Source organism: Neomonachus schauinslandi, chromosome 1 (genome assembly GCF_002201575.2).
Source record: "Neomonachus schauinslandi chromosome 1, ASM220157v2, whole genome shotgun sequence".
Classification (NCBI taxonomy): domain Eukaryota; kingdom Metazoa; phylum Chordata; class Mammalia; order Carnivora; family Phocidae; genus Neomonachus; species Neomonachus schauinslandi.
In genome coordinates, this window is record NC_058403.1 from 200,699,972 (window position 1) to 200,727,928 (window position 27,957).

The window sequence follows — 27,957 nt, forward strand, 5'->3', positions numbered from 1 at the left end:
TTTTACTTTGAATATATAGGAAAAGAAATCCACAAACGGGAAGCTATGTTCTATGGTTATGTCTTTTAAACAATGTTTTGTATTTACAAAAATTTTTTTCCTGATTAAAAGCACCAGCTGAAGTTACAGGCTGCTAAAACCATATTACAAACCCATTAAAAGACATTATGCCAAACATACTTATTAAAAACCCTTAACAAAACAGAGACAACGCAATCAACAAATTTACCCACTGCACCAGGCAGCCCTTTTTTGATTTCCTTGCCAGTGTTCCCAATAAGTGGGGTGGGGCATGCTTACCCCAGGGAGAGGACCCTCGCTTTACCCGCGGATGACTGCAAACACCAGCGCAGGGGAGACAGCGGTGTGTGTATGCCAGGGAACCCGGGATCTCCCGGCCCAGTCCCCCAGATCCACAGGCCCTGAGGACCCCAGGAGGAGGTGGGAGAACACACGAAAGTCAGACTGGCTTTCAGTAATTTACCTGCCAACAGGGATCTTTCTGCTGCTCCCTTGCATCTCTGCACACTGAAAGGCTTGAAGTTTTTATCTGTTTTTCCTAAACAGTTATGACACTGTGTAAGGTCTCCCTGGGGGCTCACTTGCTGCCTATCTTAAACGCTGATTGAGTGAGAAACCGTGAGGCACTCAATTTGGACTCACAGGAAGGTACTTATGACAGCTTTATGTAACCAGAAGATGCTACGGTGAAGGGGAGGTTCAAAGCTCGCACACGCAGAAATGCATGTACACGCAGTTTGGCTTCCATAAAGCTATAGTGGAACATTAAATATTGAGTACTGAATTTTTAGCTGTAAACATAAAAACTTATCCTTAACTTTACATGAACATAGATAACAGAGTGGTCACTAAAAGCACTTTAACATCAGGACAGATGTTAAGTTTTGAGGTTCTTATTTCAACTGCTCTACATAAAAAATGCCCTAGAAGCAAAGAAAGGCTTAAATAAATACGCAGAGACAAACATGATGTACAGCGTGATTGAAGTAATGAGAGTCTGGAGAGGTCAGACAGTGCGGGGTCTAGGCCAATAGGGGCAGCTTGTGGCAAGAGGGGGGCTCTGTCCCATGGGTGGAGGGGAGGGCCTAGGGGATACCCTTGAGGGGGGAGGAAGACAGGACAGGGCAGCTTGTGGCCACATGTCACACCCTCCTCTGTAGGCCTCACGGGCCCAGGGGGGTCAGCCAAGAAGGTGGCCCTGAGCAGCACAGGACAGTGCTAGGCTCTCCTGGGTGACCCAGGATGCCACACAGATGGTGGGTCCTCTTAGGACAAGCCCTGGCCAGCCCACGCCTCCAATCAGCAGCTCACTTTGCACGCCTGTCGCTGGCCTCCAGTGGGCAGCAGGGGCCTGACGCTGGCCTGGTAAGGGCAGTGGCCCTGTGCAGGGAGGTCTGCTGACAGCCCTGCTTGTGGCTAAGGCACACTCAGGCCTCAGGGCCTGAGCAGCTGACCTGAGTGATCCCAGTGTTCCTTCTGTCAGACACTGAGGCTTCGAGAAGCAGCCCTCACAGTGTAAGGGTAACAAGATGCAAACTAACAAGCCACCCTGACTAGCATGACCACTCAGCACTCCTCTGTGGGGAGACGCTCCCAGGCACCGGAAGCTGGAGGTGGCTACCTCAACTGCCCCCAATGCCACCATCACCACTGGGGTACCTCCTCAACTATCCAAGAGGAGCACAGAACCGACCATGGTTGTCTGAGCCTAGCAGAGCCTCCTGGGGTCCAGCTCAGGAAGAGCTTTCAACGCTGTCCCAAGCCCCAAGGCGGGTAGGTCTCCTCATCCTCCCGAGAACAGCGTGAGGGGCCAGGCGTCTGTGAATGTCCTCTGCCGAGGAGGCCACAGAGCTGCCAGGAAGCAAGCCCCTTCTTCGTTCAGGCACCCTGAGTGGGGCTGAGGAGGGTCCCCTCCCTTCTCCTCTGCTTCCTGCCCAGCAGTATGGATGCTGATGGGGGAAGGCGGCTGACGCAAACATAGGAGTCTCAGCCCCCGGCCCCAGCTCTGCGAATCACCACACGCACGCACACACATGCACACCCGTGTCTACAAGAACGTGCACCTCCATGGCTGGACACTGAATCCAGGCAAGGTGCAGATGTTTGGAAGCCGAGTTCCTGGGTCCCCCAGGATTCCTGACCAGAGGCCCTGGCTGTCTGATGGGGGGACACTGGACAGAAAGGCAAGCTGGGAAAAGTGTTATGGTGGGATGTGCATTTTTGTCCCTGACATGCGCCATCACTTCTTCCCTCCAATTCTGGGGCAGAAACTGGCGTTTTGCCTCTGGGCTCTGGAAGCTGCTGTGAGCAGAGGAAACACTCCGGCCAGGCACGGAGGCCCAGGTGATGGAAGTCATGTGGCAATGCACCAGCGGTCCCACCCACCCTGGCAACTGGCACCCCACTTCCCGCCCAGACACGCTCCCTTGAAGGCGTGACTCAGACGTGGAAGCAGAACTGGCAATTCAAGTCCATTTTAAAGGATGGCTCTAGAAAGTTGGCTCCAATATCCCACCTGCAAGCCTCAGCACTGGGGGTCTTGTTACATGGTGGGAATGGCTGGCCAGCCCTTCCTGGGAGGGCGGAATCAGCCCTGCACACTCCCCAGGGACTTGGAAGCTCTGGAGACAGTCAGAAAAGAAGCCTGGGGACACCCACTCCAGCACACCTCCAAGGAAAGCTCAAGTGCCGTCTGGATGGAAGTAGGGGACACACCGGGCCCCACAGAGGCCCCGAGAACCTGGGCGGCTCCCTTCAGGAGCCTCACAGGAGGCTGGCCAGGCTTGTATTGGGTCCATTCTGAGCTTGGAACTGCACGGGGGGTGGGCCATCCGTCCACTGCAGAGGGGAGAGAACACACAGGTGAGGTCCTTCCCAGGAAGGGGCAGAGGTGTGCCGGGCTGCGTGTCCGCCCTGGACTGCTGCTCTTTGGGCTGAATGCCCAGCCAGGGCCCTCTGTCCACCTCGCCTGAGTCAGCAGGGCCCCTGGGAAGTGCCGTATATCCCCGACTTGAGGAGCGATGCCGTCTCCCCCATCTGAGGGGCCCCTGAGGCTAAGCTGAGTTAGGGATGCTGGAGACATGCAGGGAGACGGCAGCCAAGCGTGTACTTCCCTTCTCAAGGAACATGTCCCCTGGGGGCTGCAAGCCAAGGGAGCAGGCCCTGAGGAGTCAACCAGCACCCTCTTTTTACCTCCCCAAACCCAGTGCCTATACCGTGATGAGGTTGTGTTCAGGGAGACTGCAGGCTTCAATGTGGTCCTGGAGCAGCTGCTGCGAGAAGTTCTGGTGCATCTGGGCGGCTTCGTGGGCGTCCATAGCATTCCCGCAGGCCTTGTTCAGGTCTAAGGGTGGGATGTACACATAAGGTAGATGCACCTTGCCATACCCCACGTCCTCCCCGTGGACGTGGGTAGAGCCCTAAGGTCAACCCTGCTCTACCAATGAGTTCCTGTCTATCTGGCATGTCACCTGCCCTAAGCCCTGTCTCAGGGTCAGCAAAGCCCACCTGCCAACGGCCCTCACACATGTCCTCCTGAGCTCCTCAGTCACATTCTTGGAGGTGCGTGAGTGGTGTGGCTGACACAAGGGTCGGTTGGGCAGTGAAAGCCTCAGGGCTGTGTCCTGTGGACACTGGCCCTCCTGGGGAGGTCCTGGCCAACCCTCGGGCACACAGGAACTCATTAGAGCAGGGCGCCTGATACCCACTCCCGAGGCAGAAAGACTGAATGGGCCCACAAAGCCCACTGCAGACGGGAGCAGCCTGCCCTCTGCCTCGTCCCCACGGCCCTCGGTAAGACTCTGGAGTTTAGCAGCACCATCTACACCGGGGAGCAGCAGGACCAACACGGACACGGCTCAGAGCCTACTGAGCGCCCCGAGCATCCTGGCCAGCATGGGCCGACAGGGACAACTGCCGCAGCCAGTCATGGAGAAGGAAACCGAGGGTGAGGGCTAGGGCTCACAGTCCACTTCTTCACCCAGAGAGACTCCAAGAAATGGCCTTGTGGAGAGGGCGAACCGATCCTGTGTGCAGCTGTCATGAGTGAGCCTAGTGCCCACTGCCCCCAAACAGGGCCTGCCGTGGAGCCTGAGCGTATGCTAGAATTGGGACTGGGGCGTGTGGAGGCCCAGTCTGAGCACAAGCTCATCAGGGCTTACCTGAGATCTTTTAGACTTGGGCTCCCAGCAGCCCTGATCTCTGGGAAGGGCTGGCTATTGCACTCACCTCTCAGCAGGGCTGAGGACCATAGCTGCACGGACATGTCTGGGATCTTGCTGGCCAGCTGCATGGCAGGCACCACCATGTTGTTACTCTCCTGTTGACCGAGAGCAGCCAGGGAAGGGAGTGGGGGCTGGGGCCAGCAGCGGGGACAGCCACACCGAGCCCAGGCTGTGCCCCCCTCCTGCTGCCCAGAAAACTCCTATTCCTACTTCAGAGCCCATCTCAAATGACCTCCTCTGATGTACTCTTCAACCGCCTCAGGAGAAAATAAACTGCCCCCACTCTTCAGCTCTGCAGGTACCTCCTCATCAGGGCACTGCTGGCTACGGACAAGTCTACGTGCCTTTGTCTCTAACCAGAGCAAAAGGCACTGGTGGTAGTCAGCTCTGGACCCAGATCAGGAGCCAATTAGAAATGCACATTCAGAGGTCCCAGGGCCTGGGAGGAGGAAGCAGTCCGCCCTGGTGGGGGTAAGGAGGGCTGAATGGGTAGAGGAGAGAGAAAGGGAAGTGTCTCTTCTACATACAAGCCCACTCTTGTGGGAAGCTACCGGACATGTGGGGCTATGGGACACCAGGGCATGTTAACTCTCCAACCCTGACGGTGCGACTGCACACCACCACCCCCCCTCAATACCTAGGATGTACTGACAGTGCGCAGGGGGCCCTCAACACCCATCCCTGACCCCATGACGACTGGAAGCACTGCTCCGCCCCTGCTTGACCTAGGGACAACAAACTTTGCTGGCCTGGATGTAAGATTCAAGGTGATAGGGGAGAACTCTCTATATAGCAGCTCCTGGCAGATACCTGCCATGTAATCAAGAGATTTACAAATCCTCAAATCCAACTCCTGAGGCCTAGCTTTAGCACAGGCAGGACTGTGTTGAGAACATAAAAGCCCAATGACTTCACACTGCCCCACGCCTGGCACCTCAAAGATGAGCTCCAGGTGGGTCTCAAAGCTTTTCAGAATTAAATAAAGTCTTTTCAAAACCTCAGAATGCACAACAGAACACGAAAAACTACTCTTCTCCTTGAGGCCTGGGGTTGGGCCTCTGTTTGGAGGCTGCCAGAAGGAGAGTGCCCCTTGGCTCTCCTAGGCAGGCTCCCCCATGCCAACTTGTAGCCCCACAGAATTTGGTATGAAGATGTGTGATTTAGAGAACTATCCCATGTGGGGGCTGCTCACAAACTCATGATGCCTCTGGACCCTCCAGCCTGGCAGGCTCAGGGCAGAGTGGGCAGTGTCTCCCTGACCTGGAGCCGCTTGAGGCCAGGCCCAGGCCCAGACCTGGAGCCGCTTGAGGCCAGGCCCAGGCCCAGACACACAGGGAGCAGTGGAGGTTCCTAAATAAGCTCGTAAGATGCTGCGGGATCACCTCAAACGTGAACCAGAGCTGCCGCTGAAAAGCTGCTTTGCTTACCCTGTCCCACGCAAGGGGGCTTCTGGAGACTACTAGACAAATGAGAGCCAGTGAGGTCTGGTTCTAAGCCTGGGTCTGCAGTTTGGGGCTCTGTGACCTTAATCTCCCCAGCTGGAAAACGGGGGAACCACATCCACCACACCAAGACATGAGGCAGGTGGCCCACACTCAGCAGGGCCTCATGTTGAGCCCCTGGTTCCCATCTGGGCCCCAGACCCACAGTGAGGCCACTGTTCCCAAGTGTGCTCAGAGGCTGAGGAACAAGGTGACAGGGTATTCTAAAAGGAGCAGAGCTGCACTCTGAAGGGAGAACCCAAAGCTCGTCCTCTTCCTTTATGGGTGGTGACGCCCCCAGTGTTCAGGCCCTGGCCCCTGGGAAATGCTTGTCATGTTACTATGGGGAGGGGAACGTGCCAAAGTTGTTAAAAAATGCTCATTCTTAGGGAGCCCTAGGGTTTGATCAGATAAAGCTCTACGGGCCTAGACACGTAACCCATGTTAGTGAAAGTGAGGCTGGCTAAACTATGAAGCATATGCTACTTCAAAATTCTTGCTGCCACTGAAGAAAACTCTCACCCAGTGGTGCAGAGAAAGACAAGATATCGAATTATGGAACAGCCTGAAAAACAAAACCTATGTGTAGGCAGAGACAGGTATTGGAAAAAGCCAGAAGACATGCAATCGTTTCCTCTTTTGTTTCTCACGCTTTCTACGATGATCATACCATGTTATATAACGTGAACAAACGTGATCTCAAAAAAACGGCCTCGAGAGATCAATAGGTAAGAGCAGGAGAGCAGGTAAGAGCACAGCCCAGGTTCCCCATCTGACTCGGAGACTTGGAGTCGGCTGATTCCACTGGGGACGAGCCCCAGGGGGCCATTCTAGGTAGAGGTGAAAACATGGGGTGCCCTGAGGACGACACTGTGTGTGCTGGGCAAAATGGAGCCCAAGGGATCTGGCTGAGAGGACACACCTCTCCACCCCCAGGTATTAACACACAGAAAGGGGAACCTGCCTTCAGCCCTGCCAGTTCTGGACAGCTCTGGAAAGCCCGTGGGACTCTGCCTGACCACTGCCTGCAGCCGGCACTGGGCCTGTCTGCCACACAGACCCACCCTCCAGGATCCAAAGCTCCCCTTCACCCCCGGACCCCTGCCCGAGCCTCATGGAGCAGTGGGGAGTGGGGAGGTTACTGAGATAAGTTCACTGAGGGGCACAGGATGCAAAGTACTGCTAGGCGGCAGTCCGTAAGCACCTTGCAGGCCCCCTGCCTCTCGGCCCAGCCCTAGTCACTCACTCTGTGGTTCCCCAACACATAGAAGATGTGGCCCAGGAGCACAAGGGAGCAGGCTGTGAGTCGGTTCAGGTCCTCTGCGTTGGACATCTTCAGAGTTTCTCGAAGAAATCGCCTATGTGGGAACAGATGCTGAAGGCCCATCGGGACGCCTTATCGCTAGGAAGAGGCTGCAGCCAACTCAAGGCCCTGAGCAGAGCCCACTTGTCTCAGGGACAGAAGCCCTGGGCACACACGGTCAGGGAGCAAAAAGCACCTGGAGGGCCGACCCAGGAGGTGCCGGGCAGGGGGCAACCTGTCCTCTCCCTGTACTCACTTGGCCTCATTGTAGCGTCCCTGGAAGAAGGAGAAGAGCCCGCGCACGTAGAAAGCTGCTGCTCGCAGGCAGTGTGAGCTGACAAGAGAGACAGGGGCATACTCTGGGGGGGGGGTTTGTGAGCGCAGCAGGCTTCCAAAGGGGAGCGAGAAGCGCCGGGTACCCAGGGCAGTTGGGTCCCACCAGCACCGGCCCCACCCCAAGAGCAGAGAAAGCGTAAGACAACAGGTCAAGTGGGCACTCAGCACTCGGGCCACGTACCTGACAGGGAAGCTATGGTCTGGATTGATCCTTTCCAGCAAACTGTACAGCTGTGGCAGAAAGGTCAGTTAGGATCATTTTGTATTTTGAAACATGACAAAATTCAGCCTCAAGCGTGCCACTAAATTGACTAGGGCTGCTCGCATCTTCCCAACCCAACCTGAGAGCATCGTGCCCTCCCCCCAAATCCCAGGCCTGAGTAACCTGAGCGGGGAGCAGGGTCAGGACCTGTGAGGACAGGTGAGGGCACTCCAGGAGACTGCATGCAGCTGTTTACTTCCTCACGCCCTGCACCCCACCCAGTGGCAATCACGACCCCCATTATGAAGGGTGGGGGTTGGGGGGCCTCACAGCCTCAGCCTGTCCCACGTCAGGTGAGGGGGCTGGGCGGCCAGGGCAGCAGCTCAGTCTCAGCCTTTGTATGGTCAGAAGGACCCAGTGTGGGGGAGCGAGGTGGGAAGATAGGCCCACATGGGTCTTGTGGGCGGGGGGTGGGGTTTATCTGGAGGTGCAGGGATCCTGGGAGGCTCTGATAGGCAGCCACGTGACTGACGTTCTAGGTCTCCTGTGGCTGCCAAGGAAGGAGGGGTAGAGGACACGGCTGAAGTGAGCTGAAGCTGCTTCCAGTGTCCCCACAGTACCTCCAGGAGGCGGACGCTGGGACGGCAAAGGACACAGGGAAGCCGAGCTGTCCCATGACCCACCAAGTGTAACCCATGGAGCCCACTCCTAGCCCTATGATGACCCTGCCCATTGCTTCCTAACTGTTGGAGCAGACAAGGCTGGGCTTTCTGCTCCCCGGAGCCCAAAGCATCCAAACCCAAAAGCTGGGAGGTCCACTAACCTTTTTTTTTAAAGATTTTATTTATTTATTTGACAGAGAGAGATACAGCAAGAGAGGGAACATGAGCAGGGGGAGAGGGAGAGAAGAAGCAGGCTTCCCGCGGAGCAGGGAGCCCGACGTGGGGCTCAATCCCAGGACTCTGGGACCATGACCTGAGCCGAAGGCAGATGCTTAACGACTGAGCCACCCAGGCGCCCCTCGGCTAAACTTCTTATAGACTAAAGATAAAACGAAAGCCACTGAGGTGGAAAAACAACTAAATCTCAGATACTCTAGAGGCAGGAGGCCAGGGCTGGGAGAGGGCAATCCTAGGGCTGAGGGGGGGATCCCAGGGCTGAAGGGCATCACAAGGGGAACCTGGTGTGAGGGCACTTGCCCTATAAGGACAAGCCCTGGGAGCCCCCTACCCTTTATGAGGTTGGATCTTAGGACAACCTAGGAGCACAGTGCAAATGGCTGCCTGAGCTGCTGCTCCTCAGAAGAGAGCCAGGAGGCCTCACTGACATTCTAGAACAGCTCAAAGTAGAAGAAACTGGATTTTTTTCTGTGCAATTCAATAAAGCTTGGCTCATTTTTAACAGGGAGAAATCTTGTTTAGCTAGGGAACGTTCCTGTCCTAGACCCCGTCTGCCCCAACCATGCCTGCAACTCTGGGTGGGACAGTACCGTTTGCTGGATGGTGAAACCCTGGGGCTGCTGAGATCTGCTGGTGCCCAAGACCACCCCAACCCCACCGCCCCCGAATAAGAGTTGAAAAGATACCAAACATGAAGCATGTCACCTACTACCTCTTGGTGTCTATTTCCTTCCCGTATATACACACTCGCCAGATTGGTCACGATGAAGGCCCACAGCTCCTGGTGGTTGGTGAGCTAGAACAGGACACATGGCCATTAGAGGGCCAGGCCGGGCACAGTCCCATCACACTGGGGTCACTCAGTGGCACTGGAGCCACCCAATCCTCCACGGCAGCTAATGTGGAATCACTTTCTTTCTTTCCTTTCAGACAGATCCCCTCGCCTGCTTCCTGAACCCCAGGAGCATAGAGCTGTTAGTTCTCTTCACTATAAAACCGTCATCCACATTAGGAGAAACTTAGGAAACAGAGAAGAGGAAAATCAGCCGCCCCTGATCCTGCCCTGAGAACACACTGCACTTCAGTCTATTTTCTGCTTGTTTCTCAGGACTGAGACCCAGACAGCCCCTCCCTCCACACCACAACCAGCGACCCCTGGGACCCCAGGGTGGGCTGATACAGCAGAGGCATGTGCTGGTCCTGGGGAGGACACCGTCAGGAGGGTAACTGAGGCTGTCCGACACCAGAGATGCCGCTGATGGCTGGTGGCGGATGGACCGTTGTCCTCAGTTCTTGGGAAATAAGAGTGGTTGAAGGCGGGACGAATCTGAGCAGCCCGAGCAGTACCCAGCCCCTCGTTCCCGGCGGCGCTGAGGCCGCACAGCTGTGCAGGAGACTGAGGCTGCCTAGGAAATGCAGCCCCCCGCCCCCCGGACCCCAGCACGTGCCGAGGGGGCCCAGGACGTCTTCTGACGTGAGCATCACGCTCTGGTTTGTTTGCTGGAGGACTGCAGGCGGAGCACGGGTCTGGGGCCGGGGGGGTCTGGGCGAGCACCCTGGCTGTACCACTTCCCACGTGGCCTGGAAGCGCGCCGTGCGGACTGCCCTGCGGTGCACACCATCAAAGCAGCAGCAGCCCTTTGTGGGACACCGAGACGGGGAGCCACGAGGCCACGGGGTAACTGCAGGGAACAGGGCGGCTGTGTGTGGCTGTCCCAGTACCACCAGGGCCCAGAGCAGCGGGCGCGGACGGAAAGGCTCAGAAGGCCATGGGAGCGGCCCCGTCCACCCCTCATACTCATGCATGCTGCCAGAGGCCCCGCGCATTGCCAAGACAAGCTGGGGGCGCGGAGCACTCCAAGGAGCAGTAATACCGCTGAGCCCAGCCCCAGGAGCCAAGAGATCTGAAGACTGGCACGAGGGACAGAGCAGAACTCCTCACCCGACGGTGCACACGACACTCCCACTCCCCCCACACCTCTGCTTGGGGCCTCCTCAGGACCCCTGGGCGGAAGGTGTTGCCAGCCTCCTTTTCCCATGAGGACACCGAGGCCAAGGTGGAGATGTGCTTATCTGGTCCTGGAATAAGACAGGCAGAACCGGGATCTGGCACTGGACTATCAAATCCCGGGCCCAGGGTGGCTCTCTCCAGGAGGCCGCGGCACCAGCTTTCTCCCAGGGCCTGTTGCGATCCTGTCTGAGGCAAGGACTTCGCCCCAGCGGAGCTCCTTCATGACCCCCAGAGCAACCAGGCTGCCGCAGGGTGAGGGCAGACCCCGTCCTGCCATGAGGGTGGCTCCAGGGAGCCCCTGAGCCCTGCCGAGTGACTCTGCATCTTCAGCTGTGACAGGAGCCAACACCAACCTGGCAGGTTATCAGGAAGGCTGGGAATTAGGAGTGAAAGAGGCTGAACGGGCCGTGGCACCAGTGGGCACTGGGCTCTCCCTGACGGCTGCCCTCCAGGCTCGCCCCACCCCAGGCTGGCCAAAAGCCTCCTTGCCCGCAGCTATCCCTTGTCATACTGTGCTGCCGGCGCTGGCCTTGCCGTGGACAGCCCGGATGAACGGCACGTCACTATCATGGCCGGCGTCAGGCTGAATGCTGCAGAGTCGCCCACTGAGCACAGTTTTGCGCAGAGGTTGTCCTCATCAGACCACGCCCGACGCCTCACTGAGAAGCACCGCCCGCCCCTTGGAGTGAGGGCCGGCACCTTACCCGCAGGGCTGTGGTGAACTGGGCTTCTGCATTGTCCATGCAGTTGACAGAGACACAGTATAGGCCCTGCAAGAAGAAGGCACGGAGGGCCTGAAGCCACGCAGTTTGCCCAGGGCCGCACAACTCAACAAGTGACTGCTGAGCCAGCCACCTCTGAGCTTTACTCCAGCAAAAGGGCAGAAAGATGGCGGGCTTAAGTATTCCCTCCTCCCGGGACCTAACTCAACTCAGACTCCAGATGCTTATCAGACTCCGGCCCACCAGAACATCTGGATCCCGCGTGGGGCAGCGGTCACGGGATTCCTTGCTGGAAGGGGGCGGGGGGCGGGCAGCCCGGGGCACTCACCAGCAGCGTGTGCAGCTGTGCCGCGTGGTTGGAGAAGAGCCGGGGGGACTGCTGGCACAGCTGGCAGACCTGGGAGATCTGCCAGGAAAGAGCACGCTCACCGTCACAAGGCCTCGAACGTGGCACCCGCTGTCCCAGCAGCCTTCGGGAGACCCCAAAGCTGACAGGTGTGCCCACATCCGACCTTCCCTGGGCCACAAAGTCCCAGCAAATGCATCTGTCACGAGGGCCAAGTGCAGCCCTGATCTCCTTGAGAACGATGACCCCTGTCCATTACCCCCACTTCATCCTCCCTTTCTGACATGCGTCTCAGCCATACAGTGCCTTCCCCCTACTCAGGGCCCCCACACCCCCATCAGGAAGGTAAACATCAGAGATTCTGGATTGGGGCAGGAGGAATGCTAGGATCACCATCAGGGGACCCCAAATCCTCAGACCCTGTGTTCCTTGGGCATGCAAACTTTCAGGGAAAGAACCACTGATTTCTGTTATGTCCGTCAGGGTCACGAACTAACAGAGCATAGTGAAATGACAAGATTGGATGTTCTGCTGACACACACCGGGCAAATTTACACTCTCCCACGGGATGACTTCTGAGACCCGGCAGACTCCAACAGCTTTCCCACCCATGCGCGTGGCCTCTGGCAGCATTACCTCCTGCAGCGCAGTGGCCTTGTGTCCTGTGACAAGCCTGCACATGATGATGTGCTCGAGCAGGATCACTTGGAAGGAGGACAGGATAGGGCTGCAGTCAAGCACTGGGGGCGAGAGGTGTGGGTGAGCACTCAAGGGGCAGCTGGAGAAGAGACCCTAGGAGATGGACACAGAGCCTCCTGGGGACTCTGCATCCTCCCACTGCCCACATTGGCCCCTGGGCTACCCAGGTCTGAGCCTATTTGCTCTGCTGGGCACCAGCTCAGCACCAGCTGTCACCTCTCTCGGTGCCCACTGCACCCTAGAGTGAGGGGGTTCATCTCCCTATCCGGGTGGGGAGACAGGCCCAGAGCCAGGTTTTAGTGACCAGAGCGTTCTAAGAGTAAGAAATCCCTGGAGAGATTTGTCTTCCATCCTCACTCCACTGTGACCCAGGGGGGGTGCTCCAGGGCACTCCGCACAGTGGGTTCTAGAAATGTTGCAGTAGCCCAGGAGAGTGAAATTGTGCAACACGCCTCAGGCAGCGGTGAGGGAACCCAGCTCTTGGCTTCCCTGAGAGGCTGTCCTTACATTGGAGCCAGATGGTGCCCACAGCCCTTTCCCAGCTCATCTGGAGGGAAAGAACCACCATCCCTCTGGGCTTTGGTTCTCCAGTTCTGAAGGCTCCTCCCCCAGCAGCACTGATGAGGGCACAGGAAGCAGATGAACAGATTAACGGGGGTGCTGAGCCAGCCAGGGACACGTGAGGCTCTGGGTTCCTACTAGCCAAAGGTCCCTGGTCCCGCAGGATGGATTAGCTGAGTATCCAGGAAGAACCCACAACCTCCAGAGGACCTGCCGTTGGTTAGGGAGATCTAAGTTCCAATCCCAGCCTCACCCGGCATGATCCATGTCACGATACTGAGAACAGACAGCAAAGCAGCCACTGTCTCTTTCAACTGAGCACTGCTGTCCCAACAGGCCCTGCTCGGGACCCACTAACCCTCACAGCCATCTTGAGCAGTGGGGGGGGGGATAGGGCAGATATGGCACAAGAACCCCTCTGGCCAGGGATCAAGGATCAAGCCTAGGCTTGGCCTGCTCTGTCCCGACCCCAGATTGCCCGCATCTTCCAACTGGGTTAACAAGACCCACAGGTTAGGGTTAGGGTTCTACTCAGGGCTGCTGTCTTTCTGGGTTCTTCAGGCCAGCCCAAGAGGTGGCACTCAGGCCATCCACCAGGCGGCGCTGTGGCTCCGAGACCTGCCAAGTAGAGCCGTGTCCATCCAGCCCCCCCGAGACTTACTCTTGAGCTTCTCCAGCTGCATGAGGGCTTTGTCCGTGTACTTCTGTGCTTTCTCCAGGTAGCCAGCCTGCATGGAGTGCATCACGGTCACCTGATGACAAGACCAGACAGCGGTGGTCACTGTGACCCTCTTTTCCCCGCTGTAGCCGCCAGGGCCCCAGTCGCCCGGAGACTCACCAGGTAGACGAGCACACACATGTGCTCCTTAGGCAGCCAGTGGAACAGGTCAGCGGGGTTGCTGGGCAGGATCTCATCATCGTGCAGCGTGGAGATGGTCTGGATGCACTGCTGCAGCTGCTTCAGGCACGGCTTCACACTCTTCACCTGGAGTGGGCGAGTGGCGCCACACACCTGAGGGCCTGCCGACTCGCACCGGGTGCCAGGCCCCTCAGGATATGAGGCCCCTGGGCAACTAGCCAGGGCCTGCCTGTCCAGCCACTTCCTAGCCCCTTCCTCCCAGGAGGTCCTGCCATGCTCACTGCCTGCAGGAGCCCCCCACCCCGATGGGTCAGCCAGCTCTTGGGGTGCAGGGCAGGACCAGGGAGGTCATCTGTGGGACTGAGGCTTGGCCACCACCCAGTTTGGGGCCCAATACCAAGGCCTGAGAGAAGCCTGTTCAAAGACCCTGCTCAAGCCACGCTTCTTTCCTGTAGTAAACCTCAGGAGAGGAAGGTAGGGCTGGGGCAGCCGGTTACCCTGGGGGGTGTGAAGTGGCTCCCTGGCAGTCCTGCAGGTGCCATGGTTTGTACAGACTGGCCTCTCTGCACCGGGAAGCCCTGTACCAAGGCCCCCGTAGGCCATCTCCGCAGCCATGAGCACCACATAAGAGTATGGTCTATACTCCTAGGTGTTGAATGCGGTGTTTAGCCCAACAGGCATAGCTGGGTGCAAGTGGGGGAACAGAGGAAGCCCCTTACCAATGAGATACCCACTAGGCTCTGCCTGTGGCCTCCTAGCACACCAGAGGTCCTGCCTGTGCTTGGTCACTAGGCCAGGGTACGGTAAGATGGACGGAGTAGCACACCCAAAAGGCTGCAATGTCACCCACGCACGGATGCAGCTGCTCCTCAAACACACGAGGATTACAATCTACTCTAAGACACAGCTGATCCTGTCAATCCCTTCTCGAACTCCATAAAGCTGTCATCAGCTGGGGGATGGTGGACACACTGCTGGAGCACCTGCTGTGGGCCAGGCACCATGCCACAATCCTCAGTTTATTCTCATGGATTCCATAAACTGCCCTCAGATGCTTTCAACTGTCCACGCACTGAGTGCACCATTATTCCCGCCATGATGCTAGCCATAGGAGACCCCCATTCCAACAGTGCCCTCTGCCCACGGGGACAAAGCACTTGTGCCAGACCATGATAAGGTGTGTAGGGAAGGCTGAGCCCCTAATGATAGACATGTCATGTGGCTAGTGACAGGAGGCAACCACAGAAGTGAGGTCTTGGCCTAAAGCCCACTTGCAGCCTGCTCACTCCCCATTAGCCCTTGTGTGGGAGGCATTACATACCTGCCCGGCATCCAAGTAGTGGGTCACCTGGAGGACCAGGAAGAAGACACGCAGAGACTCCTTCTGGATGGGGTTCCCTTGCCAGTTCTCAACTATCTGTCCACAGAGGGTCAGCAGCGGGTGCACTTCCTGTAACTTGCGCTCCATCAGCAGCAGCTGGGGAGGGAGGAGCAGGTGCTGGGAGCACCTCTTGGTGCCCAGATCTGCCCCCCTCCAGGGGAACACCAGTACCACACAGAGGGCAAAAAACCAACCCGAGGCTTCTTCCTTAGCACAAATCCTTGGAATCGGAGTTTCACTCTGGGGGGCCTCGCCCTTGCTACAGCCTGCTGTGTATGAGGGTCTGGGCCCACAAGAAGCTACACTATGGCAAATGAGCAGGGCCTGGCCTCATGTCCTCCACACCAGCCCCACTCCACCCAGCCTTGACTTACCATTCCTTTGCTGAGCAGGAACAGGGCCCTGGAAAAGAGAGGGTGAGTCAGTCTGTGAGGCCCTGGCACCTCCTGGGATGACTGTGCCACCCCAATGTTCATGGGGACCTAATGTGCAGCAGTCCCTGGTGGTCCCCAGTGAGGTCTGTTTTATTTATGAGGCTGTTCTACTTCATCCTGTTTGAGCTTTACTTTTTTTGCCTGGATTAGATGTTCATGAGGCTCAAAAGCCCAGAAGGCATAACCAGGTGCTCAGAAAGTGTGGAGTAGCAGACTACGGAATGGCAAGCGTGCCACAATCCCAACCTGGATGACAGAGTAGAGAGGGGCTCCGTGTCAGCGGATGGCACTGGGCAAGCGCTGGGCGGAGGCAGGGGCTGCTGCTTTCAGGAATCCCTATGGTTGTGCAGAGCCCACAGGCCCTCTGTTTGTTCAAGATCAAAGTCTCTGTCCCGCCTGTCTTGGCAGAATCCCTGTGTGCTATAATACTCCATCAGGTAGGTACCATTCTCCCCATCTTTTGGGTGAGAAGACTGAGGTGGGGAGATCACAGTCACACAGAACAGATGTCTATGCTCCAGGCCACCACGCCATTCCCCGTTGTTACCTCAGGGCAAGTAGACTGTAGGGTCTACCTGCCCATTGTTCAACCATCAAAATGTAGGGCTGGGAACTTTATATCAAGGGTCCCACAGTGTCACACATGTTATCACCCTAGATTTGTGGTCAGAGGTTCTGGGCCAAGTGATCTGCAGCTTGATCTGCAGCTGCTGTGCCCTGATGGAGCTGACCCAGGCCGCCTGTCCACAGCAGTGGCAAGAAGCCTGGCAGGAGACACTCTTGAGTGAACATGTGTAGTGTTCAGCTGTCCCCATGCCCTGTTGGGCCTGAGAGGCACCAGGAACCCAGTGATAGCTACAGCACAAAGGGGGCAGGAAAGGCCAGGAATGTGGGGCCAGAGTGTGTAACAGCCACCATCTCAGGGCAGGACAGCCTGGAGGAAGCTGAGTGGCTCCAGCGGGCACTTTCAAGTCTCGAGTTCAGAGAACAGAGCCGGGGACAGTTTTTTCCCAACAACTTCACGGGCTAAGATTAGCCTCAGTGAAACAAAACGTTTCAGAACCCGAATGCATACAACAGAGTAAGAGCACTGGTGCCTGGTGCCTGTCCACTGTAGAGCTCTTTAAGGGGGAAAAAAGAGACAGACTGGAGGCCTTCGCAGAGGGTACACAGTGAAGCACCAGTGCCCCCTGACCCCTGACCCCAGAGTACCAGTCTCCAGACCTCAGTCTAAGCAGTTCTGTGGGTAACATGAACCTACGTCCCCTCTTTTATACGAACGTCCACTCACTTGGTCTCCTATTGTACATCTAAAAGCTCCTCAGTGTCCCCTGAGCAGGGACACCAGGGTTGCCCGCAGACACTGCCAAGCACACCACGCATGCCCTCTGGGAGCACCACTCGTGCATCTGTGCCTCAAAGGGACCAGCCCAGCACATCATACAAGCACTTTTTAAGAGATACTAGATCCATGCAAGAACCGAGAATGCAGGCTGCCCGCCCCTCTTCAGTCTACTCTCCCCTCCAACTTCATGAATCAACAGGGCAAGAGATGTCGGGTGCTGCTTTCATCTGCATGGTTTTTACTCTGTGCAAAAGTGATCCCCATTTCGAGCCAGAATGCCAATGTTCTTTGTCCTCTTGGACAAGATAACTGGGCCGTCTCCAAGTAAGAGGGACAGGGATGTGGAGAAAGGGTGCCTACCGTGTGTACTCGGATCCCACCACCCGGGCGTACTCAGCCCCCACGCCCAGGAGGTCGCAGGCTGACACCAGGTCCTTCTCAAGTGTGTGCAGTTGCTAAAAAGGAGAGAGCAATGACACTTGCTTTACAGTACCTAGTACCTGACCTTAGTGCTCTGTCGGTGACTTAAAACTGAACCTCCCCACACACCCACAAAGTTGTTTCAGTCGGTTTTGAGCTAAATCAACCAAATTATCTCATCATATCAACTGCTTTGGATATAGAACTCTACTTCATCTACAGTGTACCTCATTTAAGCTTGATGGCTCGTAGAGCCAGCAGTTAGCCCTTACAGGCTCAGACCCCCAAGATGTTGTGAGCGTGCGGTGTACTATGCAGATCACCTCTGGAGGCTAGTCACTAGGGAGGCAGCCAGAGGGGCCCGAAGGCCTTGGTCAGGAGCTTCAGCTCCTGCATGTACCAATGCAGGTGACAGGGTTGTCATGGAGGGTGGGCAAGAGCAGCCTGGTAGGCAGGCTGATTCTGAGACAGGAGAGACTGGAGGCCAGCCAATGAGGGGGAGGTGTTGGCAGAGCCCAGAACAAAAGAGGTATCCCTCACAGTAGAGCATACCTGTCCCCCATCCTCACCCCCAGCTGGCAGGCCTCTCCATTGTGGCCAGGAAGGCCAAGCCTAGAAAGCCCACCACCACTGAAGTGTCTCAGAGCACAGGGACCATCCACGTCTGAGGAACTGAAGGGAGTCCGGGCGGGGGACCTACATGGAGCCTGGGCTTGACTCAGGCACCCAATGCCCGATAGTCAGTCCCTCGGAATCTCAGCTCAGCTCTTACAAAACACAGTGGATCACTGGCAAGAATTGCTCCCCGGATTTAAAAGAACGCAGGCCAAAGGAAGCCCCAGAAGGGAGGAGAACATGAAGACAAGGCCCTGTGTTCCCCGGGACACTCCCACCATCACCCTGGGTGCTGCCTGGGGCAGGGGGTGTCTTGCTGAGGACAAAGGCTGGATAGCATCCCTGTGTCCCCACCCATTCAGTGCAGCAGGCTAAGGAGGGCCAGTGTGTCCTGGAGGGTGTTATGTGTACTCAGGCGGGCCTGCCCCAAGGTCAGGGCTCCTGCTGAACCCCTGCTTCTTGGCCAGGCCTGCGGTACTCACAGCGAGCTGGAAGAGCAGGCGGCAGTGCCAGTATGGAGTCTGCTGTGAGATCTGGATTGCTTTCCGCAGCAGTGGCTTTGCTGCATCTACGGAATTCTGAAAGGAAACAGTCAAGTTTGGGAGGAAAAAACAAGCCGGCAAGCAAGCTGGATTCCTTATGGAACAGCTGCAGCGCCAGAAGGCCACTCCTGTTCACGCTCACCAAAGGATTTGTGGGTTGCCAATTTACTTTATTAAAAGAAGAAAAGATTTTATTGGACTCACTGGCTGGAAGTTTTTGCATTGCTCTTAAAATAACTCCTCATTCAACTAAACTGAAAAGTAGCTTTAGTCCAAAATCCTCAACAGTCCAATTAGACAACAAATTGCCATCTTTCCTGTTCTGCAACCAGAGAGAGGGGCCAGGGATGTGAAATAGGCTCTCCCTGCTGCCCAGGGAGCCTCACGCGTGGCTGCTCAAAGCAGGGAAAGGTGATATTCAGCTATGCCTGAGATCAGGAACCAGGTTAAGAAGGCATATGGACTTGTTAGGAACGAATCGCCCTAAACCTAGGAACAAGCCTGTTTTCCAACAGTCTTTGATAGAAAGATTCTGCTGGCCTTCGTAGCAAGTGATCACCCGTGGATGCTCTATACCAGGGTATGGAAGGTAGAAAAGTAATGGGAAATATTAAAAGCCAGAAGGGAGTCCACTTCTGAGAGCCCCAATTTGCCACTGTGCCTTTGCTCTGGGGAGAACAACTTTGCTTTCAGAAACCTTCATGTGCTCTTACCTCTTGACAGTATAACTCAGACAAAAGACTTGCTGCTTCAAATTTAACATCTTCAAACTGTTGGATCTAATAACATCCAGTTAAGGAAGGAGAGACACGGCAAAGAGGTCAGTTCAAAAGGGCCACAACCTGGGGTTCTCACATGGTAGAGGCTGGCGGGACAGGAGCATCCCTGCCTGCTCTGAGGCATCAAGCTCACCTACTCCTCTAGCAACCCCCGTGTCTGGTGCCGGGTGGGTGTAGAGCTAGATGAAAGGGCGCAAACAGGAGGATGGCACCCAGGGAGAAGATGCTGGTCTGCAGGGGTAGCAACATCGAAGAAGGGATTCTTCAGGTGGGGCAAAGCCTAAAACTTTGGGGTGCTTCATGGGGGGATTAAAATTTATAATACAATCTTTGCTCCGCCCCCCACAAATGGAGCTTTCCTTAAAAGGAATGGTACCAACAAGAAAAGGATACTTGCTGTGATATCAACCACTGAAAAAAAAAAGAAAAAAGGATTAATTCTCAGCCAAATACTAGGTGCCTGCTTACTGGCTCCACTTTGGGGTTTACACAGGTTGTCCTGTCACCAAAAGCTGCAGGTATTCAGTTTAAGTGAGAAGGTGGCCTGCTTGGCCTGAAAGGGTAGGCTCACTTTCCCTGCAATCCCACAACCAGAGTGCACTGGGGGAGAGAGAATGAGTACCTGCGGGATCCCCTATGAACAGGAGTTTTCTGTCCTGCCAGCCCCCAAAGTCAGATTCAGAGCCCCCTCCTACCACAGCAGAGATGCTTCAGGAGGAGGAGTGCTGAGAGCCCCCGTGTACCACTCACTACACAGTACATGGACCGTCGGCAAATCACGACACAAGGAATCAATTACAACTGGAGAGTGGGTCGGGAGGTGTCAGTCCTTCCTGCAGAAGTGACATTTAAAAGATGCTTGGAAATGAGCAAAGCTAGCCTCAGAGTGGAGGTGGAAGTGCTCTGAGAAGGACTGGTGTGGGCAAATATGGCCAGGCGGTGGCGGGGATGGCTCTAAGACCTGAGCTCACTGTCCTACCCTCTGCTGGCACACACACCAGCACAGGGTTCAGTGACATGCACCCACTTGCGGACTGCTGTGCCCTGCAGCTCCATGTTCCAACAGGAGGCGGTGGTCAGGACATGTGTGGGCCAGTCCACCACATGAAGTACACCAACCATGCTCTGTCAGACCGCACAGGACCCAAGCATACACTGGACACTGTTCTTGTCAACCCACTTATCCTACAGACATTCACAGAGCCTTGCCAATTGCTGGCAGGAAGATCTGGAGCTGAAGAGAAGACCCTGACTCACCATGCTCTATGGGAAAACAGTGTGTGTGTGCAGGGATGATGCCTGGGGTTGGGCCTTGAAAGGTGAGAGTGTAAAAGTGAGGGCAGAGGTGTCCCCAGGCAAAGAGGGAGTAGGAGGTGCTCCGGGCAGAGAAGAGCCCATGAAAAAGGCAGAGCGCCAGGAAGGTTAGGCTGGAAGGCCCAATGGATCTCTGTGCCATTCATGCAGCAGCACTGCCTATGGATGAGAATGCCCCAATACCATTCCCGGAGCCTTTCTCAGTCCGAGGCATAAAACAGAAGCGCCTGATCAGATCTGGGTTCTAAGTGTACCTACAGCAGCAAAGATAATGTGTGAAGGAAGGAAGAGGGCCCATGGGGCTGCTCGTCTTAGGGCTAGAGAGGCCTCTGGGCCAAAGGTGAATGGTGGCCCAGGAAGTCACAGAGGCAGGGAGACTTGGAGCTGCCTGCAAAACATAGACGGGCCAGGAGGGGGCACTGTGGGAGAGGGAGAGAGGACCAGACCGGGCTCCTGACAGACACACATGCGCAAGCACATATGCAGGGCCCAGGCAAAAGGCACTCGGCAGCCAGCCTGAGTGTCCCTTCCCAAAGCCCCCCTGCAGCAGGGACAGGAGGGGCTCAGGGTCCCCAGGGGAGGGGGGCGGGGACTAGCTTCAGCCACACGGGTGATGTCAATGGAGCTGGTAAATACAGAAGTCAGGGTGTGCTTTCTACAGAAACCACTACTCTCTACGGGTAAGTTCAGTGCAGGGAGAGAAGCTCCTGAAGACCACCAGTTGGAAGGATAGGGGAAACCGGTGGAGGAAACTGTGACTGGAGACATGGTTGGGCCGGGAGAACTGTAAGACTGGTCCTGTGTCGGGCGCCTGGGTGGCTCAGTTGGTTAAGCAACTGCCTTCGGCTCAGGTCATGATCCTGGAGTCCCGGGATCGAGTCCCGCATCAGGCTCCCTGCTCAGCAGGGAGTCTGCTTCTCCCTCTGACCCTCCTCCCTCTCATGCTCTCTGTCTCTCATTCTCTCTCTCTCAAATAAATAAATAAAATCTTTAAAAAAAAAAAAAAAAAAAGACTGGTTCTGTGTCAGGGCAAGTCAGTTACTCTCCGAAACAACTGTCAGACTTCACTTCTGTATCTTTGCAACACTTGCAACATAAATGCACAAACCAGAAAATATGGACACATCAGAAAATATATCTCACAACTAAATACATAGGATACCTTACCTAAGGTGGCTACTTTAATCAAAGTTGCTACCTGATCTATATGTTTTACTATGCAATACTAAAAAATAGCTTTTATGTCTCCTTCCTCACGATGGAAAGAAGCCAAAGTGAGAGCTCTCCACTGCTGGGCAGCCTGCAGCTGCGGGGCAGGGACACAAACTAACCTACCAGAAGTTCCTGGGGTTACCTTGGGGCCCTCAGGGGGAAGTAAGGGTTACCACAGGGCCAGCACAAGCCCTGAGGGGTGGATGGGCTCGAATGAGCACATGCCTGGAAGATTCCATCCAGGGCTGACAGTGTTTCAAGGCTTCTTCTCAAAATCAAGATAATTAATTTTTTTTAATTAGGTTTTTAAACCATCAAAATGTGTAGAAATAGTTATTAACCGCAACTCCTTTCGGATGCAAGCACAGCACTTAGGAGCCAGCCTGCCTCCTGCTGTGTGACCTTGACTAGGAGAAAGCCCCTGTCAGCATTGTGATTAGCAAATTGGAAGTGGTCCCTACCTCATGGGTTTGTTGAGGATCCAATGAGACAGTGTCCCTGAGAAGACCACATGCAGAGCCTGGCATGTAGGTGACAACAATACTTCAATGATCTTCAAGCAGGAACAGGAAGAAATCAGGGGTTGGAGGGGAGGCAGGGGGACGAGTTGGTGGAACTGTGAAGGGATGGATCCTAGACAGATTTCACATCCTGAAGTCAGAGGAGGCTCAGAGAGTGAGAGTGAAGAAAATAGAAATGAAAACAGGAGGAAGCACAGATCACTCTTCCCTGAAAATGCTTAATGCCAAGCTCTGCAAATACAGCTTCTGCACAATGTTTTGCTCCCAGCGATGGGGCATGGAATTTGGCAGGACATGATGCTGAGGGATGAAAGATGTGCTCCAGCCACGCCTGTTGATGAAAGGCCCAGAACTAAGCCCGCTCAGGCCTTAAGAAGAGAAAGGGAAGCATTTAATCACTTGCTGAGAAGGTAAACCAGAGATTCTCAGGTTAAAGCTGGAAGCAGAATTCACAATCATCTGGACGGCACAGTTTGGAGCTGCTTTCTTTCTTTCTTTTTTTTTTTTTTTAAAGATTTTATTTATTTGAGACAGAGAGAATGAGAGAGAGAGCACATGAGAGGGGGGTGGGTCAGAGAGAGAAGCAGGCTCCCTGCCGAGCAGGGAGCCCGATGCGGGACTCGATCCAGGGACTCCAGGATCATGACCTGAGCCGAAGGCAGTCGCTTAACCAACTGAGCCACTCAGGCGCCCTGGAGCTGCTTTCTAAGTCAGGAAGCAAAACCACCACTAAAAAGCAGCTCCACTCCAACCAAACCCAAAGAGAAAGCAAACATGGCATTGACAGGGATACCACAGTCAAAGAAACTAGTGTATAAAGGAAGACTACCTGGATTATAGAAACTAATGGACAATTCATTGCATAGAAGTAGCATTTATTCCTTTGCGGCTTTCAAACCAGCAAAGTCTAAGATGATGATGCATTTTCTAGGCCAAGGAATAAAGAGAAATATGATCAAAAGTTCAGTTAACAGGGTATAGATATACATCTAAGTACAGACACGCAGATTTTTTTGATTCCACAGAGGACGTGCAAATGACTAAAATGGAACTGTCTGCTGGAACGACAGTGTGAAAATAAGGCAAGAGAAGACTGAAAATGCACATAAGAACAGGTGCAGCAAGAGGAAAGCCAAGGTGAAAATGAAATGAAAGGGAACACAATATGAAAGAATCTACAGAAAATAGCTTCATAAATTCTCTAGCCAAGAGATTTCTGAGAAAAGCAACATCTCTTATAATCATGAACTATTTACTCCAGGAGTCCCAGAGCAGCCAAGAATTCCGATGACACACACACACCATTGCCAAAACCATCATCTAAAAGGGGAGACTCTCAGGTGAAGTGTCCAGCCATGCGCCACAACAGCTACAGGAGTCACTGAGCAGACCCGGGGAATGAAGAAGCCAGCAGGTGATCCAAGGGCCTGCAGAAGCAGGAACCAGGGAGACCAACAGCTTTGACCTCAGAGAAAGCTGCTAAGCAAAGGGAGAAACATCCTCCATACCTCTGATGGAAACACTTAACAGATGATTCAAAGTTGACAGAACTGATGAAGCCAATGGCTAAGTATAAAGATTATTATTTTTATTATTATTATTTTTTAAGATTTTATTTATTTATTTGACAGAGAGAGATACAGCGAGAGAGGGAACACAAGCAGGGGGAGTGGGAGAGGGAGAAGCAGGCTCCCCGCAGAGCAGGGAGCCCGATGCGGGACTCGATCCCAGGACCCCGGGATCATGACCTGAGCTGAAGGCAGTCGCTTAACCAACTGAGCCACCCAGGTGCCCAGATTATTATTTTTAAAGATTTTATTTATTTATTTGACAGAAAGAGAGACAGCAAGAGAGGAAACACAAGCAGGGGGAGTGGGAGAGGGAGAAGCAGGCTTCCCGCCGAGCAGGGAGCCCAATGGGGCTTGATCCCAGGACCCCGGGATCATGACCTGAGCCTAAGGCAGATGCTTAACTGACTGAGCCACCCAGGCGCCCCAAAAGATTATTATTTTTTAAAGATTTTATTTATTTATTTGAATGAGAGAGTGAGCGAGTGAGAGAGCAAGAGCGGGGAGGGCGGGGGGGACAGAGGGAGAAGCAAGCTCCCCGCTGAGCAGGGAGCCCAATGCAGGGCTCGACCTTAGAATTCCAGGATCATGACCTGAGGCGAAGGCAGAAGCTTAACGGACTGAGCCACCCTGGTGCTCCAGATGGGTAAGTATATAATACATTCCTTCTACAAAGTTTACAAATGCAGTTGAGGCAGTTAGACACTGACAGGAAGCAAACAGAGAGTAAATAATCTAACCTTATATTTATTTATTTATTTTTTTTTTTTTTAAGATTTTTTTTTATTTATTTGACAGAGAGAGACATAGCGAGAGCAGGAACACAAGCAGGGGGAGTGGGAGAGGGAGAAGCAGGCTTCCCACTGAGCAGGGAGCCCGATGTGGGACTCGATCCCAGGACCCTGGGATCATGACCTGAGCCGAAGGCAGACGCTTAACGACTGAGCCACCCAGGCGCCCTCTAACCTTATATTTAAAAAAGTGATTACCAAGGAGGCTGGGGGTTTCTCAAGAGAGAAAAGAAAAGACATGTAAATAACAGGGAAGCCGAATGTGGTACTAAGTTCAGAAGCCCATTAAAAGTTTTACCTACAGCACTCATAGTTACAGAAAATTAGTTCAGAAAAGAACAGCAGACAAAACGATCAAGAGAAAATAGTCATAAAATACTTGAGTCATTTACATTGAAAAAAACACAGTAGAGGGGCGCCTGGGTGGCTCAGATGGTTAAGCGTCTGCCTTCGGCTCAGGTCATGATCCCAGGGTCCTGGGATTGAGCCCCGCATCGGGCTCCCTGCTTGGCGGGGAGCCTGCTTCTCCCTCTCCCTCTACTGTTCCCCCTGCTTGTGCTCTCTCACTTTCTTTATCAAATAAATAAATAAAGGCTTTAAGAAAAAAAAAACAACTCAGTAGAACATGCGACTCTCGCATTGGGAGATTAGAGCCCCACGTTGGAGGTAGAGTTTATTAAAAAAAAAAAAAAAGATGCTTTCTGATACTCTGGGTTGGCTCCCTAAAAAGAAATTGGAACCTCTTTGGCCATTTGCTCTTCAGGACTAGAAACAAACCACTTCTAAAAGAAGAACGTATTACAATTTTTTGTTGAGCGAGTCTGGGAAAAGAATGAATAAAAGCTGAAAGCAGCCTGATTGGGGGAAAATCACAGGACTAACAAAGAATGAAGATTAAAGAAACATGCTTGTGTTGCAACACAATGGGAGATTACATACAATTGCAGAAGGAAAACAACACAGAGAACAGCCCTTTAACTGAAATCTGGACAAATTCCCAGCTGGGGATGCAACTGACAGAAAGGGATTTCCAAGTATAACATTAGTGTGAGCTACAGAGGGGACCTTGTGGCTCTGTGGGAAACCCCACAAGATTCAGGGTTCTGTAAAATCAAGGGAAGACGTTTCATAAGCATAAGAGTTTAAATTATGGGTCCAAAAGCCCAGCGGCTACAAGGAAGCAATCTGAGACACGGCTGCTTCCCCTCTACAGCACTGGGTGGGCTAAATGGGACAATATACACAGCAAATATGAACCACTGCTACAAAAAGACTCAATGACCCCCGAGACAAGGGAGGGGAGGTGGCAGGATTTGTTGCAGAGAAGGGAGAGCTTCAGAACCGTAATTCACTGAAGGCACTGGGCCACCAGGCCTGAGCGGTCAGCCTCCAGCATGCCCATACCCAAGGAAGTCTGGGGCTTCATTTGATCTCAGCCTCATCACTGCCCAGGAGAGATCTTACACCAACTGGTCACAGCTCAGGCACTCCTTGGGATCGACCTGACATCCTGAGTCGTTCTCCAGGTTCGCTTTCCCCATCCCATTCAGGCTGCTCAAATGTCACTCCTACAAATAGACTTCCTCACTACCTCTGCCAAAAAAAAGCTCCTCATCAACTCCATCTCTTAACCCTGCACCATATTTTCCATGGTTCTTCTATCATGGCCTAACCTTTTACTACATACTTAACGTTTGTCTCTTTCACATGAAAACATAAGCTCACGTTGACGGGGACTATCTTAGTCATCACTGATCTATGGCACCTAGAATAGAGCTTGGCACCTGATGTGAGCTGAATATCTGCTGGATGAATAAAAGGGATAAAAAAAACTTCATAAAAACAATAATGACTTATTGAAGGCATTGAAGTTGGCGATCCTGAGCCCAGGTTTGAGCCAGTTTTGTTAATAACTTGATGTGTAGCTTTAAGCAAATCACTTCATTTCTCTGGACCCATACTGCCTCACTCCTAAAACAAGGAAGGTGATCAAGCAAGGACTAAAGTCCCCTTCCAACTCTTTACACTCTGCAAAACAAAGATTTGATATCGTCCCAAAGGCAACTCATTACTGGCCACAGGTGGGCTGGGATTTACCTCAAATCAATACATTTCAAAAACTTAAGTTGATTCTTCTTAAGAAATCTCTAAGTCAAATAAAGCTGGGTAAATAGCAAATGAAGGCCTGGTCTGACAGGGAGCACAGTGTTACTGTGACAAGAAACAACGCCAAGGCCAGAAGGGTCACAATGACAGCCACCTTCCCACATTCTTTGAGGCACCAAGATGCCACAGTCAAGTTGGGGTTACGGGGTCTCTCTTCTGAAGGGGATAGACTAATGGATGATGGGAGGAAGAGAAGTCACCAGGGATACAGAGAGAGCAGGAGCTTGGAGATCCCCCATCCCACCCCACTGAAGCAAATGGTCCTGGAACCTAGGCCCCCCTCATTTCTACCTTGGAGAATTTTAACCTCTTCTCTCTGAGCCTCTGCCTCCCATCTATGACACCCTGCATCAGTGATAGGGGCACAAGACCCTCCAGACACTTATCAGACTTCCGGGTCCAGGGAGAGGATGCCATCTTAGGTTTCCTGAGAAACCAAACCAGATTCCCAAGGGATGCCTGCACTGTCACCTTGACCCTCCCCTATCCTGAGTCACTTCAGGAGGGAGCATTCAGGCTGATCGATGCTCGAGGGGCTGAGCCCTGAGGAGCTGGAAGCTGCAGGTCCCAGTGGCCGATCTGGTGGCCTTCCCTAAGGCTCCAACAGATGATATTCTCCTGAAAGCCTGAAGAATTTGGGGACCCTGTTGCTCCTGATAAGAGACAACTCTCAAGTACCCTGAGCGGGGTCCTGGGGCCCTGCCTGTCACCAGAGACTTTAAGGTACAAAGAGAGGCCCTCAGGTCCCCTGAGAGACTGGCGACTTCGAGGTCCTGCTGCCCGTGCGGAAGTCGCGCCCCAAGTCCCCGAAGAGAGGCCAAGCGGCCCCTGCCCGCTGGGGTCGCAGTCCGTCAGCCCAGGCCCCGAAAAGAGCCCGCGCCTCCTCCCTCGCGGCCGGGTCTGCGCTCACCGCCTTCTCCAGGTGGCTGCGCGCCTGCTCGCTGTTCTTGGTGTGGTGGTAGAGCACGGAACCGAGCTGCAAGTGCGTGCGGGCCTCGATGCGCTGCGGCGGCTTGAAGGGGAACACGGCCTGCAGGCAGTGCACACACAAGCGAATCTTGGGCGGGCTGGAAGTGCGGAAGTGCTCGGCGAAGCCCAGAAGTGCCAGGTACCACGACTCGGCCGCCTCCGCCTGCGCTGCCTGGGCCGCCGCCGCCTGGGCCGCCGCAGCCACTTGAGCCGCCATTTTGGCCTCCACAACAACAA

At 54.2% G+C, this 27,957-nt stretch overlaps 1 protein-coding gene across 2 annotated transcripts; it reads right to left on the reverse strand.

Annotated features, from left to right (window-relative positions):
- Positions 1 to 59: 59 nt before the first annotated feature.
- Positions 60 to 27,946, reverse strand: MAU2 (MAU2 sister chromatid cohesion factor). 2 transcript variants are annotated; one of them, XM_021683245.2, is made up of 19 exons: positions 27,662 to 27,946; positions 19,573 to 19,590; positions 19,114 to 19,179; positions 18,341 to 18,436; positions 17,184 to 17,278; positions 15,419 to 15,446; positions 14,985 to 15,140; positions 13,643 to 13,789; positions 13,466 to 13,556; positions 12,181 to 12,284; positions 11,527 to 11,604; positions 11,181 to 11,246; positions 9,178 to 9,261; positions 7,546 to 7,595; positions 7,285 to 7,362; positions 6,972 to 7,083; positions 4,249 to 4,339; positions 3,237 to 3,364; positions 60 to 2,859 (listed from the first exon to the last, which is right to left on the reverse strand). In XM_021683245.2, exons 1-19 carry the CDS (start codon positions 27,935 to 27,937, stop codon positions 2,785 to 2,787), a joined length of 1,839 nt encoding a protein of 612 aa, XP_021538920.1. In that variant the 5' UTR covers positions 27,938 to 27,946; the 3' UTR covers positions 60 to 2,784. The 2 variants fall into 2 exon arrangements, with proteins under 2 accessions (XP_021538920.1, XP_021538919.1); XM_021683244.2 differs by having other exon boundaries at positions 9,175 to 9,261.
- Between the last annotated feature and the right edge of the window lie 11 nt (positions 27,947 to 27,957).